Source organism: Elephantulus edwardii, unplaced genomic scaffold (genome assembly GCF_000299155.1).
Source record: "Elephantulus edwardii isolate Elephantulus edwardi_28Jun2011 unplaced genomic scaffold, EleEdw1.0 scaffold00147, whole genome shotgun sequence".
NCBI lineage: Eukaryota > Metazoa > Chordata > Mammalia > Macroscelidea > Macroscelididae > Elephantulus > Elephantulus edwardii.
In genome coordinates this window covers 8054367-8076147 of record NW_006399897.1, presented here as the reverse complement: position 1 = coordinate 8076147, position 21781 = coordinate 8054367, and the positions used below count along the sequence as shown (strand labels likewise).

Here is a 21781-nt window from a genome sequence, read left to right as displayed (position 1 = left end):
GCAGTTAAAGATAAATCCCTTATTGTGGGGGTAAGCGTTAGTTAAGGTGTTGACCTCACCCTTAGCCCAGTGCCATTACCCACTTGCTTCCCAGCTCCACCCTCCACCAGGATAATCCTTCTCATCTACCAAATCCCTTCAGAAAAATATCTTCCATTGTCCAACCCATGATCTGACAGTTTGTATCTTAAGCTTTCTTGGCTTCTGTGATTCCAAAAACGTTTTATTTTAGAAAATTAACCACCATTGACTATGACCATCATTATCCCGTCTTTTCAAGTCCCTTCTGGATCTTTCCCATTTCATTTACCTCCTCTCATCCCCATAAAAGTGTGAGACCCTGTGATTTTGCCCCTACCCATCCTCACTTCTCTGATCCTACCTCTTCCTTCTCTTCGGTCCCCATACATGTTTTACTAGATATTCTTCCATTCTTACAATAATTTTTACAAAAAGAATTGTTTGACACAGAAAAATTTTAAGAAACAATATATGATCAAGAGGCAATAGTGATCAAGGAGGAAGTACAGACTGCTCCAAAGAACTTGGCAAAAAATGAGATCCCAGGTATTGATGGAATATCAATTGACATATTTCAAAAAAAAAAGATGCTGACCGGATGTGTTAATAAACAGACTTTGCCAAGAAATCTGGAAAATATGGAAATCTGACCAACTCACCCACTGGAAGAGATTCATATTCACTTAAAAAAATAGTGATCCAAAAGACTGTGTAAATTATCAAACAATATCATTAATATCCAATGCAAGCAAAATATGTAATTTGTCCTTATGAGATTGAGTTAGTTGACTCAGCATAATTCTCTCCAATCTCTCCCAAGTTATGTAATAAATAATAATTTAAGCTTTGTGAATATATGGTCTATACATCACTGTATTTCCTGTACCATTACAAAGATCTCGAGTTTTTCTTGTTTGTTTACATGTAGACAAGTATATATAGCTTTAGAGATGAAAAAGGTTTACAAACACAAAGTAAATTTTGAGAAGAGATAGAAACCTTCTCAGTTCTTAATTTGTTTAGTCTTTGAAGTTACAATTCATGGTGACTCTATATACAACAGAAGAAAACCCTTCATTCATGCATCATCCTCAAAATATTCTTATTTGATAACTGATGAATAATTAGGAGGGAGCTTTTGTGGCCTAGGGAGAAGAAACTGCATTGTCAACACATAGGCATGTAATTCAAATCCAACAACATCTCTGGAAGAGAAATAAGAAAAATCTCCTCTTCTATAATTATAGCATCTGTATATCAGCTATTTGTCAGACCAACTGGACAACAACGAGTTAGGCTGTTTTTTGGTGTTTATTTTAGGTGAAAATATACTTAACAAAATGTTGAGCTATTTTGAACATTAAGATATGTGGCCAGTGTGATATAAAATATGTTTAAAAGAATGTTGTTGTTGTTTTTGTTGTTATGTGCTGTCTAGTTGCTTGCAACTCATAGTGACCCTTATACAACAGATCTAAACCCTGCTCCATCCCGTGCCACTTTTATTGTCTCTGAAACGCTTATCTCCATTACCCCAGTGATGGAATCAATCCATTTAATCAAGGGTCTTCCTCTCCTGCATCCTCCCAAGCATGACATCCCTCTCCAAGGACTGATCCCGCCTTGCAACATGTCCAAAGTATGTCAGACGGAGCTTCAGAATCCTTGCCTCCACGGAGAAGCCTGGCTTCACCCTCTCCAAGACAAACTTATTTGTTCTCCTAGCAGTTCATGGTATATTCGTTACTCTTCTCCAGCACCACAGCTCAAAGGCATCAACTCTCCTTCTATAATCCTTAGTCATTGTCCAGCTCTCTGATGCATAGCAAGTAATTGCAAACACCATGGTTGGTATCAGTCTCCTGGAACCTTACTCTTCAGACTGATATCGTTGCTCCTCAGTACCTTGGTGAGGTCTCTGACAGTAGATTTTCCCAGTACAATTCATCTTTTAATTTCCTGGCTGCTAGTACCAAGAGTATTGATTGTAGAGCAAAGCAAACTGAAGCTGTCAACAATCTCAAACATCCTTCATGATGCTGCCAATCGGCCCAGTGGTGAGAATTACTGTTTTCTTCATGTTGAGCCTCAATCCATATTGAAGGCTGCAGTTCTTGATCCTCCAAAGAAAGCACTTCGGGTCCTCCTCATTTTCTGCAAGCATGGTTGTGTAATCTGTATAACGCAGGTTGTTGCTGAGTCTATCCTTAATCTGGATGCCACACTTCTCCTCATAGAACCCAGCCTCAAAGTATAGTATGATGATGGAATGTGCAAGGAGCTAGAGTCAGAAAATTAAAAGGGCTGAAATCACTCAGCATTTCCTAAGCTGAAAGAACTGAAGAACAAGTTTATACCTCAAGTTGCAATACTTAAGGATGCTTTGGGCAGAATATTAAACGATCTAAGAAATATTAAAAGAAGATGGAAAGAGTATACAGTCACTGTACCATTGGTATACACAGAAGAATGACATGAAACAACATATGAGCATGAGAGGCTGTGGTGATAAAGGAGGAAGTTCAAGCTGCTCTGAAAGAATTGGCAAAAAACAAGGCCCCAGAAACTGATGGCATACCGACTGATGTATTTCAACAAAAAGATGCTGTCCTGGATGTTCTCACCAAATTGTGCCAAAAAATCTGGAGGACAACCACCTGGCCTACTGACTCGAAGAGATCTATATTTGTTCTCATTCCAAAGAAAGGTAATCTGACAGGGTGTGGAAATTATTGAACGATATAATTGATATCACATGAAAGCAAGATTCTGCTGGAGATTATCCAAAAACGACTGGAACAGCACATCAACAGAGAAGTGCAGGCTGGAATTAAAAGAGGCCGTGATACTAGGGATATTATACCTAATGTCAGATGGATCTTGGCTGAAATGAAGGAGTGCCAGAGGAATATATTTTGGTGTTTCATTGACTATGCAAAGGTATTTGATTGTGTGGATCACAACAAACTGTGTCTGACTCTGAGAATAACAGGAATCCCATAACACTTGATTGTGCTTATGTGAACTTATCTTGGACCAGGAGGCAGTCATCAGAACAAAGCAAGGTAACACTGCATGGTTCAAAATTGGAAAAGGTTGTGTCAAGGATATCTTTTAAAAGAATATCTTTTAAAAGAATATTATATGTTAAGTGTTTTTACCCATTTTTCTAAGCTATCGTGAACATTCTTCTTTCATTATTATGATCATGGACTCAGAACCAACTCATAGCTGACCCTCAGTGGGTTTTCAGCGGCTACAACTTAGACAAGAGGAGACTGATCATCTTTTTTCCATGAAGCTGCTAGTACATTACAACAGCACACATCTGGGTGGGCAACACAACTCCTTGTCCACTCAGCCACCAGATCTTTGAGAAATGTTTTTTGCTGTTGTTTTGTACCATCAAGTCAGATCTGACCCACAACTGACGTTCCAGAAGAATTTTCAGAGCCAGTAACTTGCATGGGAGATAAGTGCTCATCTTTCTCCTATGGAGCAGCTAGTGGATTCAGAAAGCATACTTTTGTGTTGGCAATGCAGTCCTTTACAACTATGCCACCAAACATGGCTATAAATAATGTTTGTTGTTGTTGTTATGTGCTGTCGAGTCGCCTGCGACTCATAGTGACCCTATGTACAACAGCCCTAAACTCCGCTCTGTCCTGTGCCAATCGCACTGTCTCCGACACTCCCATCCCGATTATCCCAGTCACTGAATCAATCCACCTCATAGAGGGCCTTCCTCTCCTGCGCTGTCCCTCCAACCTCCCAAGCATGATGTCACTCTCCAAGGACTGGTCTCTCCTCACAACATGTCCAAAGTATGTTAGACGGAGCCTCAGAATCCTTGCCTCCAAGGAGCCACCCGGTTTAACCCTTTCCAGGACAAATCTGTTTGTTTTCCTAGCAGTCCATGGTACAATCAATACTCTTCTCCAGCACCACAGCTCAAAAGCTTCTATCCTCCTTCTATCCTCCTTGGTCATTGTCCAACTCTCTGATGCATAACAGGTGACTGCGAAGACCATGGCCTGTATCAGATGCACCTTAGTCTCCGAAGAGACACAACTGCTCTTCAGCACTTTGGAGAGGTCCCTAACAGCAGACTTTCCCATGGCAATGCGCCTTTTAATTTCCTGGCTGCTGGTGCCAAGACTGTTGACTATGGAGCCAAGCAAACTAAAGCTGTGTACAATCTCAATCTCTTCACCATCCATCCTGATGCTGCCAATTGGTCCAGTGGTGAGAATCTTTGTCTTCTTGACATTGAGCCTCAATCCATATTGTAGGCTGCAGTCCTTTATACTCTGCAGCAGGCGCTTCAGGTCCTCTTCAGTTTCAGCAAGCAGGGTTGTGTCATCCGCATAACGCAGATTGTTGATAAATCGACCACCAATCTTGAATAGCAATGGTAAATATGAACTAGAATAAAATTTTAATATCATTTTGTTTACAATTCATGAAAGAATATATAACTAAAATATTTATTGCTTATATAACTTATTTAGCTCCCTGTTTTAGAAAATGATAGGCATTTCCTTTTTCTCACTAGAAAAATTTTTGTATTTATAAAGGGTGATTTTACAATATATACTCCCTTCTGGCTTAAACCTAAATAGCAGATCCTGTTATAAATTTTTAATTATCATTTCCCTAAAGATTTCTCATTTGTAATTTATGTATAGGCAAGTGAAACTGCTATGAATGATTCTAAAAATGTCATTAGTCTATTCAATGTTAGAATAAGTACATCTTTATTTGAGACATTGCTTTTACCACTTACAATACAGTGATAATAAAGTGCAATGTTAATTCCTTTCCCTATACACATTCCATATTCAAGTATTGAGAATGCCCAGAAATTTAGTCTAGCAGTTTAGACTTTTCAACTGCAGTGTGCTACAAATTTGGGTCCTACAAAATTTAACTGTGGGAAAAATGAATGCTATAAAGTATGCAGATTGGTTTAGTCAACCTCTTCAATGGTGGGTCCAGAAGAGGCACCACCAGATGGAGGAGCCCCACCACCAGGGAAGCCACCAGGCATGCCTCCGGGCATGCCTCCAGCACTCTGGTACAGCTTGGTGATGATGGGGTTGCAGACTTTCTCTGGTTCCTTCTGCTGATGCTCAAATTCCTCCTTTTCTGCAGTCTGATTCTTATCAAGCCAGTTGATAATTTCATTGCGCTTGTCAAGGATCTTCTGCTTGTCCTCGTCATTGATCTTGCCTTGAAGCTTTTCATCTTCAACTGTTGCTTTCATATTAACTGCGTAAGACTCAAGGGAATTCTTAGAAAACACCTTATCTCTTTGCTTCTCATCTTTAGCTTTGTACTTCTCAGCTTCCTGGACCATTCGTTCAATGTCTTCCTTACTCAAGCGGCCCTTATCATTGGTGATGGTAATCTTGTTTTCTTTCCCAGTGCTCTTGTCAACAGCAGAAACATTAAGGATACCATTGGCATCAATATCAAATGTGACTTCAATCTGAGGAACACCACGAGGTGCAGGTGGTATCCCAGTGAGCTCAAACTTGCCAAGCAGGTTGTTATCTTTGGTCATGGCACGTTCACCTTCATAGACCTGAATGAGTACACCAGGCTGGTTGTCAGAGTAGGTTGTGAAGGTCTGCGTCTGCTTGGTAGGAATGGTTGTATTCCGCTTGATGAGGACAGTCATAACTCCACCAGCAGTTTCAATACCAAGAGAAAGTGGAGTGACATCCAGGAGCAGCAAATCTTGAACATTATCAGATTTGTCTCCAGAGAGAATGGCTGCCTGGACAGCTGCACCATAAGCAACAGCCTCATCTGGGTTGCTGCTCTTGTTCAGCTCCTTTCCATTGAAGAAATCCTGAAGAAGCTTCTGAATCTTGGGAATTCTGGTAGAACCACTCACCAGGATAATATCATGGATCTGTGACTTGTCTAGCTTAGCATCCCTCAGAGCTTTCTCCACAGGGTCCAGAGTGCCACGGAAAAGATCAGCATTCAATTCTTCAAAGCGGGCTCGGGTAATGGAAGTATAGAAGTCGATTCCCTCATACAGTGAATCTATCTCAATACTGGCCAGGGTGCTGGATGAAAGTGTGCGCTTTGCATGTTCACAAGCAGTGCGGAGACGTCTGACAGCCCCCTTGTTTTCACTGATGTCTTTCTTATGCTTGCGCGTGAACTCTGCAATGAAATGGTTGACAATTCTGTTGTCAAAGTCTTCTCCACCCAAGTGGGTGTCTCCAGCTGTAGACTTGACCTCAAATATCCCATCTTTAATAGTGAGGATTGACACATCAAAAGTGTCACCTCCTAAGTCAAAGATGAGCATGTTCCTTTCAGCACCTACCTTTTTGTCTAGACCATAAGCAATAGCAGCAGCAGTTGGCTCATTGATGATTTGGAGGACATTGAGGCCAGCTATGGTTCCAGCATCTTCGGTAGTCTGGCGTTGAGAGTCATTGAAGTAGGCTGGTACAGTGACAACAGCATTGGTAACAGTCTTCCCAAGGTAGGCTTCTACAATTTCCTTCATCTTTGTGAGAACCATAGAGGACACCTCCTCTGGATAGAAACTTTTGGTCTCTCCTTTATATTCTACTTGGACCTTGGGCCTGCCTGCATCGTTCACCACCATGAAGGGCCAGTGTTTCATATCAGAGTGCACAACAGCATCATCAAATCTTCATCCAATTAGACGTTTGGCATCGAATACTGTGTTAGTAGGATTCATTGCAACTTGATTCTTTGCCGCATTGCCAATCAGTCGTTCGGTATCGGTAAATGCGACATAGCTTGGCGTGGTCCGGTTGCCTTGATCATTTGCAATGATCTCCACTTTCCCATGCTGGAAGACCCCTACACAGGAGTAGGTGGTGCCAAGATCAATGAAACTGCAGGGCCCTTGGACATGGTTGCTTAGTGAAGGTCCCAGGTGGTGGAGGGGAAGAACCGTACCTCAAGTACGCCGCTGTGCTAAATGAGACCCAGAATTTGTAATTTTTTTAAAATAGAGATACAGTTATTCACAGTAAATTTCTTCAGAAAGATTGGTAAGACTCTCTTGCCTATATATTATTACTCAAAAAAAGCTGTTTCAAAAAACATGATTTATAAAAAGAAATTGATTGCTTTCTTATGTTATTAAGTCTCGTTGAGTTGTAGATGACTCACAGAGACCCTATGAATGAACGAAAGACCTGGACACTTGTATAACTCACATCGTTTCTTCAAGTCCATAGTGTTTCCGGAGGCAAGCTACTTCGGAAGTTGATGCCACTCCTGCTTTTAAGCTTGTTTTAATTGAGGAGATCCACCAAACACTGTCCCTTATGAGTAACCATTATCACATTTGACAATTCAATGTCACAGTGCTCAGCAGCAGAGCAACCATGAGTTACCTCTGTACAGCAAATATACTGAGAAGTGCTATACCACTTGTAAGAATGTTTGACCAAAAGACAACCAGCTGAATTTAAGAACCAAGGCAAGGTTCAAACTCCATGAGCTCCATCATTCTACATCCCTCCCTAATAAAGCTTTCTTAATGGCTTTCACCATACAAAAATGCATGTCTGGGAGCATTCCACTGTTTCCCCAATTTCCTCCTATTCTGATGCCACATGTTTCTTCATACAGTCTAACTTCTTGAATGATTTGTTCAGCAAATAGATTGAATACACTTGAGGAAAGGATAAAGTGTTAGTGCACATCTTCCTGGATTTTAACCCATTGTATATTCCCTTTCTCCGTTTAACAGCTTCTTGATTTAGGTATAGGTTTCATGTTGTTGATGTTTATTACCATCAAATTTTGCCTGACTCATAGTGACTCCATTAACAAAAGACCTGAGACTTTTCTATAACTATCCTTTCTCCAAGTTCATAGTCTCCAGAGTCATGTGGTTTAGGAAGTGGATTCCACTGCTGCTTCCCAACCTCTCTTAAAACTGGGAGCTCCACCAAACACTGTCCACCATGGGTAGTCATTATGGCTTTTGAGATCACAATGGTAAAAGGTTGAGTATCAGAGCAAACCCAGATTATCTCAGCACAGCAAACTGACAGAGGAGTGCTGTATGACTTAGAAGAATGTTCCTCTAAAATACAGTATCAGAGGATTAAAAGATAATACCTTGAACTTGACTTGTTAAAAAAATAAGGGCACTCTAGAAGGGTTTGTTGACTCTAAACAAGAGGCTTTAATAATAATAATTAATAATAATGATAATAATAGAAACAAACAAAAAAACAGCCAAAGAAGAAAAGAACAAACAAGAAAAACTAACCCAAACATTCCACAATGACCCTCAACGAAAACAAGACAGTCCATTTTACAGAGTCCAGTTGCTCTACCCAGTTTCCAAAATGGACACAAGGGTTTGGCCCAAAATTCAAGTGCACTTCTAGAGGTTTTATTGACTCTAAACAAGAGGCTTAACTAAAGAAAACTATCTCAACCAAAACAAGAGTGCCATCATACAGCATCAAGCCAATAGAAGTCTATGATGGAAGAGAAGGGCTTTGCAATGTATATTGTTGTTGCTGTTAAGTGCCATCTATTACTTACCCCATAAACAAAAAAATTTAATCTTGTTCTATAACTATTGCCCTTTCTCTAAGTTTATAGAGTTTCCACAGGCACATTTAGGAAGTGGATGCCACTCCTGCTTCCAAGCCTGTCTTAATATGTTAGCTAACCAGATACTGTAAACCATGTGTAACCATTATGGCACAATGTTCAATATCACAGAAATCCATAGTTAGCTCAACACAGAGAAATTAAAAATGGCCACAGGTCCGCCCTTGCTTCAAGTTACCCTCGATTCCCTGCAGAAGGCCTCGGGCCAGCCAACCAGAACCCAGAGACTTTCCACACCAACAGAGAAAAAGCGCACTACTTTATAATTCAGGATATTATGTGGCATTCTTTCGATTATATAGTTGAGATGCAATTTTATAAAAATATTCTTTAGCATAAATCACATTTTCTAAAAATTAAATCAGGAAATACCATTTTGGTCTTTGTGTCTTATATTCTAACAACAGCAGAAAAATGATCTAATGTATACCCCTCAGTATTTGGAGTTTTAACTAAAGGGGTGTCAAAATCCTTGAATATTATATTTTCAAACTATTGCATTAGCCCCATGGGGGGGGCTAGGTTCTCTAGCTACCTTAACTGTAGGCACATGGTCTTGCAAATCATTACCAGCTTGGGGGACTAATATAAGAGAACACTTTCCATACTGTAAGAGACTATGGAGACGCTGAAGATACTGTGGCATGGTGTAGACTGAGGTACCCTAGAGATGGAGCCAAAGTTAAAGGTTTTGCCTGCTGGGTAGCTGAAGGAAAAGCTGACTTGCAACTGCTCTGTACGATAAAGTTTTCTAGAATATTGAGGAAACTAAAGGTGCATTTGTGCTGCCGAACTGAATAAGTGAAGCATTGTGCCTTGTTACACCGGCCTGCAACTGCTGGATTAAACCTGGACTTGCATTGTGTGGTGCTCTTTGTCTCCTTACATCCCAACTATTTCTCTAAAAACTCCAGAATTGTAAGTAAAAGCCTGTGAATCAATTTCCAATGAACATTGGACCCAATGAGTGACAGAAATAGGTGGAGAGTAAGGTCATACATATGTGGACAAAGCTGGATGTGACTCCTTAGGGTGGTGAGGAACAGCTTGTGTAACAACCCTGAGAAAAACAGAGAATGCTTTATGAGCACAGATGGCTGTCCTTTCCATGAACTGTACATGGCCTTCCCTTGAAGGAAGCCTAAATAGTGATACAAGATACTCTGGTATGTTGTGAGAACTGTATCAGTATGTAGCTATCTGGTGTGGCCTTGGTGATTTGTTTGATTCTGAAGGTGTTTCTGAAACGGAGAATACTAAAAGAGCATATTAAAAATAATAAACTAGGTTCTTCTCCACTGAGAAGCAACTCCCTAGTTGCCCAGGTTTAGCTCTGTCTTCACTTCATGACTGCACACAGTGGAGCATGGCAGGTGGCATATCTGACCTTGTAGTGGTCTATATGGTGCTACAGATGTTATTGATGGGAAATTTCCCCTTTTTGAAGTGGATAAAAGACAAACTTGGCCCCCTTCACGTTGTATATGTTACCTTTACATTTAGCCCTTTGGTCATTTCTTTTTTTAATTGTTTTGCTTACAAGGTTCATATATATTGTTTTTCACACTATTCTTCATAACTTCTGTTTACTCATTCAGTCGCTTTGCTGGATAAATGTCTAGAGACAGTGAGAAACATAAATAAGATCTCTGTCTGATCAGAACCTTTTTTGAGTGGCTTAATAAAACTGTGAAAAAGACACAGATGATCTTGAAATATTTACATAGTGAACTGACTCAGTCTCATAAAGACAAATTCTGTATAAGACCATTCTTGTATAAGGAGTATGAGGATCCATTGGGAGGGAGTCTTAATCATAAGGGAAAGATCTCATGTGAAAACAATGTATACGGATTTTGTAAGTAAACCAGTATAACATTTTAAATATTTGCATTAAAATGACTAAATATTAACATTTAGTCATTTTCTAGGAAAGGTGAGCATAAACATAACACCACTATCTTTATAACAATCTCATCTGCATATTATAAGTGGCTATACTCAGGAATCATTGGATTGGTATCTGTTTGTGTAAAATTGTAGATGAATCAATTGACCAACAAATATGTATATGTCTAGAGTTTTGTTCAGCACATGTCTAGATTATATGCCTTATCTATTAAGATTCTCTGAGCTATTTAAGTCTTGATACTTTTAAAGGAAGGTGGTGTGTCTTCACATTGTCTGGAAGGCCCAGGGAAGGCACTGTGGAACACAACTAAGAGCATTTTTATGATGTTCATACAACCAATGAAGAAGATCTGGTACTCAGAGCTAGACGATTCCAAGTTCAATGAGGAAACTGGGGTGGAGGGCATCTTCAAAACAAATTTATCTTAACATTTAAACAGAAAAATTACAGGGGTGTGTGTGTGTGTGTGTGTGTGTGTGTATGAGAGAGAAAAAGAGAGAGAGAGAGAGAGAGAGAGAGAGAGAGAGAGATCAAGTGTAGAAGTTAGGAGATGTAGAAAATAGAAGAAACGGCAGGAAAGTAAAAAAACTAAGAAATAACTTTTAAAAAATTGTAGTCAATAATTTTAGAGCTCATTTTGAAAAGAAAATAGAACAATTAGGGAGTTTATTTCTAATGTCATTGAGACACAGCAATAGAAACACAGTCTCAATTACTTTATACCTAGAAGAAAAAAATAGTGGTCTGAGTCCTGTTTCCCTTGAAATTCCATGACTGTGTTTCTCTAGAGGGCGCTCTAGTAGCACGGTCCATAGGAAGATTCACTACTAACCCAAAGGTGGCTCTTTTCAAGCATTGGATTTCACCATTGGCCCTGAAGGAGAAATATGGGCAAACTCCTCCAGTGTGTTATATAGCTTCTGAAAACCCGTTGGAGGGCTAGTTATGAGTCAGTTGCAATTCAACAGAAATGAGTTAGAGTTAAGATAGTTCTTAATATCAAAAGTACAGATCTAGAAAGATGAAAGCTTGGGAAATCCGGAAGCTTGGTGGTAAGAAGGGTCACTGCAATCCCAAAGGCATATTGTTTGAAAGGAGCATGGAAGAAAGATGGGCAGTCTCTTCTGGTGTGATTTACTCTCTGAAAATCTACTGGTGGGTGAGCTGTGGATTAATTCTGACTTGACAGCACACACCAACCAACCAAATATGGGTAAGTGGGACAAAATTATTGATACTCATTTCTTCCTCGACTCAGAGACACCAGTTGGTCAAATTTGTGGAACGGCCTTCTACCCTCTCAGTTACCAGCAGCAAAGACTACTAGAAAATATAAGGACCAGATAAAACAATTACATCAAAATTACACAGCAGTTTCTGAAAATAAATTGAAACTATACCTCACAAAAGTAACTCCAGATCAACTTACAAACAAGGTGTCTTATAAAGTAGAAGATTTAAATAGTACCAAGAGTTTTCTCACTTAAAACACAAAATATCCAGCCATTATTCCACTTTTAAGAAAAACACAATTTAAGTGAGAAAAAAAAATTAACACAAAGAACAGCCTGTAACAGAGGCTGGAAATAATGGACAAGTATCCATCATGAAAACCATTCAAGTAGCAATTACAAAATACCTGGGCACAAGTAACAACAATAATATAAATATATTAAAAAGAGTAAAGTGAACATTACAGAGTTGAAATATGCTACTGCAACAAAAAATCTACACACTCATATCAGATACTTCATTTGACCTATAATCACAAAAATAAAATCCACATGACAGTCTGAAAATAATCACAATATCTAATAAGAGAAATAACATTACACTTAAAATCCACTTTCAGAAATTCTGTTGGATCTTGTCTCACTTACTCAGAACACACTATTCTATGAAAGTGATTACAAAGGACTTGTTAACACTATGAAACAATAATTCATACAAAATACAAATATTAAGTGAGAAAAAAATTAGAATTGAGTACAATGACAACCTTAATAGTGGATAGACTAGGCCAACTTTCTTTAGTTTTCTGTTATATCTTACAAACCCCTCATTTACTTCTAGGGATAGCTCCTTGAAGAAGATTCTTGAGAGTTATTAGTGCATTTTAAAAACTCAGCTGCATGCAACAATAAATAAAGGAATATCTAACTTTTCTGTAAACTTCCATGAAAATAACAATTAATATTAAAAAATTATTAAAAACCAAAAATTCAGCAACAACACTTTTGTAAGGAAAACAATGATTTTAGATAGATAAGTAGGTAGATAGATAGATGATAAATAGATAAATATGAATAATAATGTTGTTGTTTGTTGTTATGTGCCATTGAGTTGCATGCAACTCACAGCAACGCTATGTTCAACAGCTCTGAACCCTGCCCTATCTTGAGCCTGTCTCACTGTCTCCAACATAGCTGCCCCCCTTACTGCAGCTACTATGTCAATCCATCTCATCGAGTGTCTTCCTCTCCTGCTCTGTCCCTCCACCCTTCCAAGCATGACGTCCTTCTCCAAGGACTGGTTCATGGTAAGTTAAACAAAACACTCTTCTCCAGCACCACAGAGAAAAATATGTTCTACTTTTCATTCATTAATTAAAATATAATTTATATTCAACTCATTGTCATCAATTGAAATCAACTCATAGCTAGTTCACTCTCCATTGGGTTTCCAAGGCTGTAAATCACAATGGAAGGAAGGGTACCCATTTTTCTCCCAAACGTCCCTGGTGAATTCACACTATCAGAGAAGTGTGACCCTTGGGTTAGCAACATAGCTCCCTACAGACTATCACTAGAGCATAACAGAAAAATTTTATTTATATATACAAACAAGGGCTCTGGTGACCCGGTGGTAAAGACTTGGGCTGACAATCCAAAGGCTGTGAGCTTGAACTACCATTTACTACTTAAGAGAAAGATGGAAAACCTCTTCCCACATAACACATTTAGAATCATTAAAAATTCATGAATTTATAAGGCTGTAATGAATATATCATACTAGCAAGCATACTGAGAACACACATTCTGATCAAAGAGTAAGTTTGATTATCACATTCCCAGTCCTAGGAAATGTGATTTTGTATAACATTTTAAAAGTAAATATTTACTTTTATTTTAGTCATAAAACTTGTTAGGTAAGAAAGATGATATTAAAAGTAAAATAAATTATAAGTTATATATACTTGAAAATAGAAAATGAAGCATAACATACCATTTTTATAAAAATTAGTTTTAAAAGAATTCAGAAGACCACTTTACCTGACCATATTTTGCAGCTAAATGAAGAGGAGTCCAGTACTGGTTATCTACTATATTGAGGTCACCACCATGTTCCAGAATAAGAGACACCACCTCCTTGTAGCCACTTGCACATGCCATATGTAACTACAAAAAGACAGAGCTTGTTATTTCATCTAAAAACAAACACTGGTGCCAGTACTTTTTATTTAGTGATTTAAAGAGAGATAGCATATAAAATATTAAAAAATTATTGCTACTGTTAAGTGCTGTTGAGTTAACTAAGAATTATAGTAACCCTATGAATGATGGATCTGAACCATGCCTTATCTTCTGCTATCTTCATTACTCCTGCCACGCTTGAGCCCATTGTTACAGCCACTGTGTCAATCTAGCTCACTGAGGATCTTCTCTTCCTTTGCTTACCCTCCACTTTTCCAGGCATGATGTTCTTTTTCAAGGACTAGGGCCTCCTAAAAACACACTCAAATTATATGAAATGAAGGTTCACCATATTTCCCTTTATGGAGCACCCTGGCAACACCCTTAACAAGACATATTTGTTTGTTTTCCATGAGCTATTTAGTTCCCTTCTCCAGTACCACAACTGGTTAGAATCCACTAGCTTTTCTGCAGGAGAAAGAACAATCTCTTCCTGTGTTATTTACAGCCAATGAAAACTGTTGGAGGATCAGTTACAAGTTGGTTCTGACTCAGCAGTATATAACAACAATAAAATTAAAATCTAGAAGGTATAAAATAAAAGAAACACACTTTAATTTTTCTATACGTAGATGTCATATACTTGGAAAAAAAATCAGGGTTATGTAAGTATGGATTGTATGGGTTTTTGTTTTGTTTTGGCTTGTGATTTTTTGGTTTTTTTTTACCTAATTGATAATGTACACTTTTCTCACGTAGTTGCTATCATCTGCTATCCACTGCAGTCTGAATACTCATAAATATAATATGAACTATTTCAATTTAGAATCGTATTTACAAATTATTATCCTAATGTTAAACAATAACAAACCTGCTCTAAAATTTCAGTGTACTTTGTATCATAACAGATGACTCAAAGAAAAAGTATCAAAAACTGGGATAACTATTGAGCTTTGATCTGTATTTATAAGGGACAAGAATACTTGAGAGGATCAATCAGCCTTGTCAGGTTTAACAGGGTTTTGTGGCCAGGGTTTTGGGGGACACAACTCTCACGTACTCTTTTCCTGATGGTAAACAATGCAGTATTCTAATCTAAACTGATAACTGCTACTTGCTTTGTGTACAGGTTTAGCATTATAAGAATTAAATATTCTGGAACTCCCATTCTTCCCAATATTATACATAATTCATTGAATTCACACAGTAAAATGCATTTGCATACTCAAATATTTCTGGTCCTCTGTTCTCTCAGAACACTATAAGTAGTGTGTAAGTTTTTGGAAAAGGGGCCGAAAAATCAGAACTATGAAAGACACTATATTTCCCCCAAGCTACCATAGCTTTCTGGATATTTGTCTGCTTGATAACTTTATAGTTTGCCCTTGTGGGTACAGCACTTGTTTGTCAGTTTACTGTACTATGATAATTTGTGTGTTGTGTTGATGCTGCTGCTGGTCCTTCAGATAATGAGAAATAATGGCTCAGAAAAGCCAGATAATGGGCTCTGGTATTAGACTAAAAGTTGAGTTTTGTTTTAAGCCACTTAGCTCTGGTCTCCAGTCACCTTAACTGCAGATAGACGGTCTTAAAAATTAGCATCAGCTGTAAGACTAGGATAAGAGAAATAATGCTTCCCACACAGGGCAGCAAGACTTGAAGCAGGCAAGTGAGGCTTGTGCTGGCAAGACACTTTTGAGAGTGAGACCCTGGTCGTAGAGAGAATGTGGCATTGCTGTAGACAAATGTTGTGAAAGTGTGACCTTGAGGCTTCTGGCATTTGTGCTGGCCACAGTTAAAGGTTTGGCTATTCTTGCTAGATGTTTGAAGGAGAAGCTGATATAAAATTCTCTGAGGCAAACCTTGCTGGTTGATTAGGTCATACTACTCTAAGTCAAATCTTGCTGGATGATTTGGATTTGACTGTAAACTGAAACTGGAGCCTGGAATTATTGAGGAATTGTACCTTGGGACTAATTGGCTAGAACTTCTATTTTCTATAATTCAAGTATATTCACCAAAATGAAAAACTGAGAATTTCCAACAACTTTTGTGTATTCCCTCCATCTTCTTTTGATATTTCCAGAATAATCTAAAATGTTTTCATAGTATCTATAAGTATTACAACTCAAGTCCTGAGGTAGTTTTTAATTTCTTCAGCTTGAAAAATGTTGAGTGAGTTCTTCCCTTCTTATTCACCGATTCTCAGTCTCTGTATTCCATTATAGTAATTTCTTCTCTCTTCTCAAACTGTCTTTGAAATCTTCTGGTCAGCTCTTTAACTTCAATATCTCTTCCCTTTATTTTGGCTTCCTGATGCTCCAGTGCATTTTTAAGCATATCTTCTCATATCCATTTTGGTGGTTTCTTTCTCCTCTCTCTTTGTAGTGACCTTTTGCTCTTTTCATGGATGATATCCCATAATTCATCTTGTCATCAATCATGGGTGTCCAATGCAGCAAAAAAAATTGTTAAGATAATTTTTAAATTCAGGTGGGATAGACCCAATGTTATATTTTGGTTCTCATGGATTTGTCTTCATATTCTTCAGCCTCTATTAGAACTTGCACTTGAGTACCTGGTAATCTTTTCCTCAGTCAGCAACTGAACTGGTTTTGACTGCTGATACTGACTTTCCCCAATTCTTTCCGCAGATGTAGTCATCCTGATTTTTATGCAATCCACCTGCTGAAGTCAATGTGTAAATCTGTCACTGTATTTTATAAAAAATATATCTATGATGAATAAATCATTGAACATACAAAATTCAATCATTCTATTTCCAGCCTCATTTCTGTTACCAAGTTCATACTTCTGACTCTCCTTCCTTCTTAATTGTTTCTAATTTTTGCATTACAGTCACCAAATATCATTAGCACATCTTTATTGCATTTTTGGTCAATATCATTCTGCAAAATGTGGTAAAAGTCTTCAATTCATCCTCTATGGCTTTAGCATGTCATATGTATAGTTGTAGTCATATTAACAGTTCTTCCTTGTATGTATATGGATAATATCCCATCATTCACAACTTTGTACTTCAGGACAAAACTTGAAATTAAGTGATTCAGGAAGATTAATAAGAAGATAGAAGGATTACACAGAATCACAGTAGCAAAAAGGATTTGCTGACACTGAAATATTTCAGGAAATACTCTATGAACAAGAACGATGTTAATGAAGGAAAACGCTCAAGTTGCACTGATTGCATTCACAAAAAATAATGTTCCTGAAATCAATGGGATACCAACTGATACGTTTTAAATTATAGCTGCTGCCCTGAAGAAGAATTAATGCCTCTGAAGTGTGGTAGAGAAGAAGAGCACTTAATATCCCATGGACTGCCAAAGAACACGCAGATATATCCTGGAAAATGCACATTCAGAGTATCCAATGGAGGCAAAAACAGTGAAACTTACATATTTCGTGTATATTGTTACAAGAGGCTATACCTTGGACAGGTATATCATGTTTAGAAATGTGGAGAGCTAGCAAAAGAGATCTTCAGCTTTGTGGAATGACAGCAGCAATGGGGTCAAGTGTGTCTGAGATTGTAAGAATGACAGAGGATACAACAGGATCAGCAATGGGGTCAAGTGTGCCTGAGATTGTAAGAATGACACAGGATACAACAGCGTTCAGATCTCTTGTTCATAGGGTTCCGAAGAGGCGTACTTGCCTTTATGACACATAACAACAACCAACTTTTATAATGGACATTGATCCAAGAATATATTAATTATAATTACTGGCTGGAATGAAAATGTTAAACACAAAAAAGATTATGATATTAAATAGGCTTGAATTTATTTCATAAAAGTATTTATGAAATAAATTCCTTTTCAGAAAATAAATTTAAAGCAACAAAATAATCACAGAAATTTTAGCATGTGATTTTGTAGCTCTCATTTTTTCTGGTTTGTTTTTTTTTTATCTCATAGGCACAATTAAAATAAAAGAAAAACTCTTACTAAAATGCACCATTACCATTTAGTTGTAGTTTTTTGTGTCTTAAAGTTTCTTTCGACTCATATTGGAGTAGCAGTGCCCCATAGAGTTTTCTGGGTAGTTTACTAGTACAGAAGCCGATCATTGTGCCTTTCCCCCATTGTCACAGCTCAAACTTCCAAATCTTGATTAGTGGCACAGAATTTAAACACAAGGGCACCTCCAGTACCACACAAAAAAGGTGACATACTAAATTTCAAGGAGTTAATTTATTAACTATTTCCACATTAGAATCTTAAACTACAATTAGAAATAAAAAGCCAAGGATTTGTCTATTTAAGTAGAACTGAAAACTTGAGAAAATAAAACTTACTATCATGAAGTTGATTCCAACTCTTAGGAATCCTATAGGGAAAAGTTGCTGTTGTTGATTGCAATCAAGTTGAGCACTACTCATAGCTACCCTATGAACAAAAGGCCTGAAGCCTTTCTATAACTATTGTCATTTACCAAATTTCATAGAGTTTTCAGAGGTTGTTTGGGAAGTGGATGCCACTCAAACTGTCCAATGAAGTTTCAAAGTTGTAAATATTTACAGAAGTGGACCATCACCTCTTTTTCCTAAGCAGCTAGTGGGTTCAATCCACTGACCTTTCAATCAGCACCCAGTGCTTTAAACTTCACTGCACTAACACAAATATAGATGCTTATAAAAAGACTACTAATAGAACAGTATTTTTTTAATCTTTGATAATCCTAGAGGACATATTACCCATCAGTGCCTTTAGATGCCACCTAACTTAATCAGTCATGTGTAAGAGAGTACACATTTTAAGATTTTCAGTCTTGCTATGTGAAGAAAAGAGTCATAGTGGCTCCATGGTTCAATTTTCATTTATTAATAAAAAAAGTTAGAGGTTGGAAATGACCCAGAATCTAGGCAGGAGAAAAACTTGATGACTTGCTCCCTTAAATATTAAAGCCTAAAAAACACAATGGGGCAGTTCTGACCTATCATACAAGGTTGCTACGCATCTGAACATGCTATGCATCTGAAAGTTGGATAATGACTAAGGATGACATAAGAAGAATCGGTATCTTTGAGTTGTGGTGTTGGAGAAGAGTATTGGATATTCCGTGAACTACTAAGAGAACAAATGGCTCTGTCTTGGAAAAAAGTAAAAGTGAAACCAGAGTGCTCCTTGGAAGCAAGGATGGTGAAGCTTTGTCTGACATTATTTGGATATGTTGCTAAAAAGGACCAGTCCTTGGAGAAGGACATCATGCTTGGAATATAATGTGTCCACATAAAAGAGGAAGAACTTCAACCAATGGGTTGACATAGTATGGGCACAAATATGTCAGAGATGGAAAGGATGGCACAGGATAGGGCAGAATTCAAGTGAGTTGTTCATAGCATCTCTATGAGTCATAGTTGACTAGATGGCACATAGCAATAATCATAACATGCATCACAACTAACCGCATAGAACATATAAACAAAAGATGTCGGTACACATTCTTAACAGTTTGGTGGAAATAAAGGGTACTGGTTTAAATTCATGCTTTGAATTTCTGAAGTACAAGAGAAACCACCATCTTCTTCAGTGTGGGACAAAGGGAAGTCGCTGCTAAAATAAGGACCTCCTTATAATCTTGTAGTTACAAGGAAAAGAAAGCCTAGGGGCAAGCTGTGTTTACAAAGAAAGCCTGAAAGAGTAAGCTGGCCTCAGCAGAGAGAAATTACAGTTTTTTCCAGATAACTATGAATTTAGTACAACACTAAGCAAGTTTAAATTCAATATTTAACAGAAATCAAGGGTTCCTAATGCCAACGATTTATGGGGTCCACAACAACCATGAGAAGAATTGAGGGGAGTTACAAATTTGGATGGGGAAATAATTAGATTTTTTAAAAAATATTTTTTAACTTAAATTTAAGGGAGATCCGGACTCACAGCTCTGCGAAGAGAAATGGACGAACTCATCTTTTCTGACTTATTGCCTCTGAAAACCCAGTGGAGAGTCAGTTCTGGCTTAGTTCCAGATAGATGATACAGAGCAACAACAACAACAACCACACCGGTGGCTTAGTGGTAAAGAGTTGTGATGCCAAACCAAAGATACATGTTTCAAATCCACCAGCTGCTCCACAAGAGAAATATGGGCAACCTCTTCCCATGTCTCTAAAACTTTTGAATGATCCGTCATAAGTAGGTTCCAACTTGACCATAAATAGCAACAATAACAAACAACAATTTAAACAACAATTTAAATTTAGTATAGTCAAATTAGAAAAAAATAAGTAGCAAATCTGTGGCTTTATCATCAAAAGAAGTCACAAGAAAAGACTGATAGATTTGAACCACCAACCTTCCAGTTCGCAGCACAACACATTTTATGTTACACTACTTGGACTCCATGAAATCTGTTGGTGCTTTGTTGTTGTTATTAGGTGTCCTCAGTAGAGTACAACTCATAGATCTATGAGTAGGTCTGCACCCTGTGCTATCCCGTGTCATCTTCACCATTTTCAACACATTTAACTCAAGCCCATTGCTGTACTCACTGTGTCAATTCATCTCACTGAGGGTTTTCTTTTTCACCGACCCTTGACACTTACAAATGTGGTACCCTCTTCCAAGGAATAGCTTCTCATCACATGACCAAAATATTTATGAGATGAAATTTTAACATCTCTGCCTCTGAGAATGATGCTAGCTGCACTTTTCCCAAGACATACTTGTTTGTTTTTAAGCAGTCCATGAGATGGTCAGTACTATTCTCCAATATCAACAATCAAAGGCATCAATTCTTCTCTGTCATCTTTATTCATTTTCTACTTCTCCACACCATAGCAAGGGACAGGAAAAGTCCATGGCCTGAACCAGACACACCTCAGTCCTCAAAGTGACATCATTGCTCCTCAGCAATTTGGAGAGATCTCTGACAGTAAATTTACCTAATCCAATATGTCTCCTGATATCTTTACTGATGGTACCAAAGGTGTTGATTGTGGATCCAAGTGAGATACAATTGTTGACAATTTCAAAGTTTGCTTCATCTATCATAATGTTGCCTATCAGCACTGTAGTGAGGATTTTTGTTTTCTTTATGTTGAGATACAATTCATATAGCAGACTATAGTCTTTTGTGTGTTTCAAATCCTCATTTTGGCAAACAAGGTCGTGTCATCTGCAGAGCACAGGTTACTTATGAGTGATCCTCTAATCCTGATGTCACATTCTTTTTCATAGAGTCCAGCTTTATGAATTATTTGCTCAGTGTACATACTGACTAGACAGGGAGAAAGGATACCACTGTGATGTACATCATTCCTGATTTTAAACTATGAAGTATTCCTTTGTTCTATTCAGACATCAGCTTCTATATTATCAATTTTATCTTTTAAAAAATGTTTAAATGCATTATTATAGATTTCTAAGGATACAGTCTGTGAGGACTAAAACCATTCAAACACTCATTCTCATTTCTCATCTAATATATATATTATTTTTCAACAGGTTAAATGGCATATAAATTTTAAGAAAAAATGAACAATCACTCCACAAGAACATTATGCTGAGTAAAATATCTCAGTCACAAAAGGACAAATACCGCATGGTGCCACTGTTGTGGAAAATGACTGATATCAGTGTTGGGGTTGTTGTTGTTATGTGCCGTCAAACCGTTTGCGACTCATAGCGACCCTATGTACAACAGCCCTAAACTGTGCTCTATCCTGTGCCAATCTCATTGCCTCTGACACACCCATCCTGATTACCCCAGTCACTGAATCAATCCACCTCATAGAGGATCTTCCCCTCCTGCACTGTCCCTCTACTCTACC

General features: G+C 37.9%; 1 protein-coding gene and 1 pseudogene across 1 annotated transcript in view; both read right to left on the bottom strand.

Annotated features, from left to right (window-relative positions):
• Positions 1-21781, bottom strand: part of MYO16 (myosin XVI) — a 951959-nt gene that overhangs the window by 635335 nt on the left and 294843 nt on the right. The window contains exon 7 of the mRNA XM_006894620.1: positions 13843-13968. Coding sequence (XP_006894682.1) covers positions 13843-13968 — 126 coding nt within the window. The remainder of the gene's footprint in view (positions 1-13842; positions 13969-21781) is intronic.
• Positions 4991-9304, bottom strand: LOC102861375 (annotated as a pseudogene).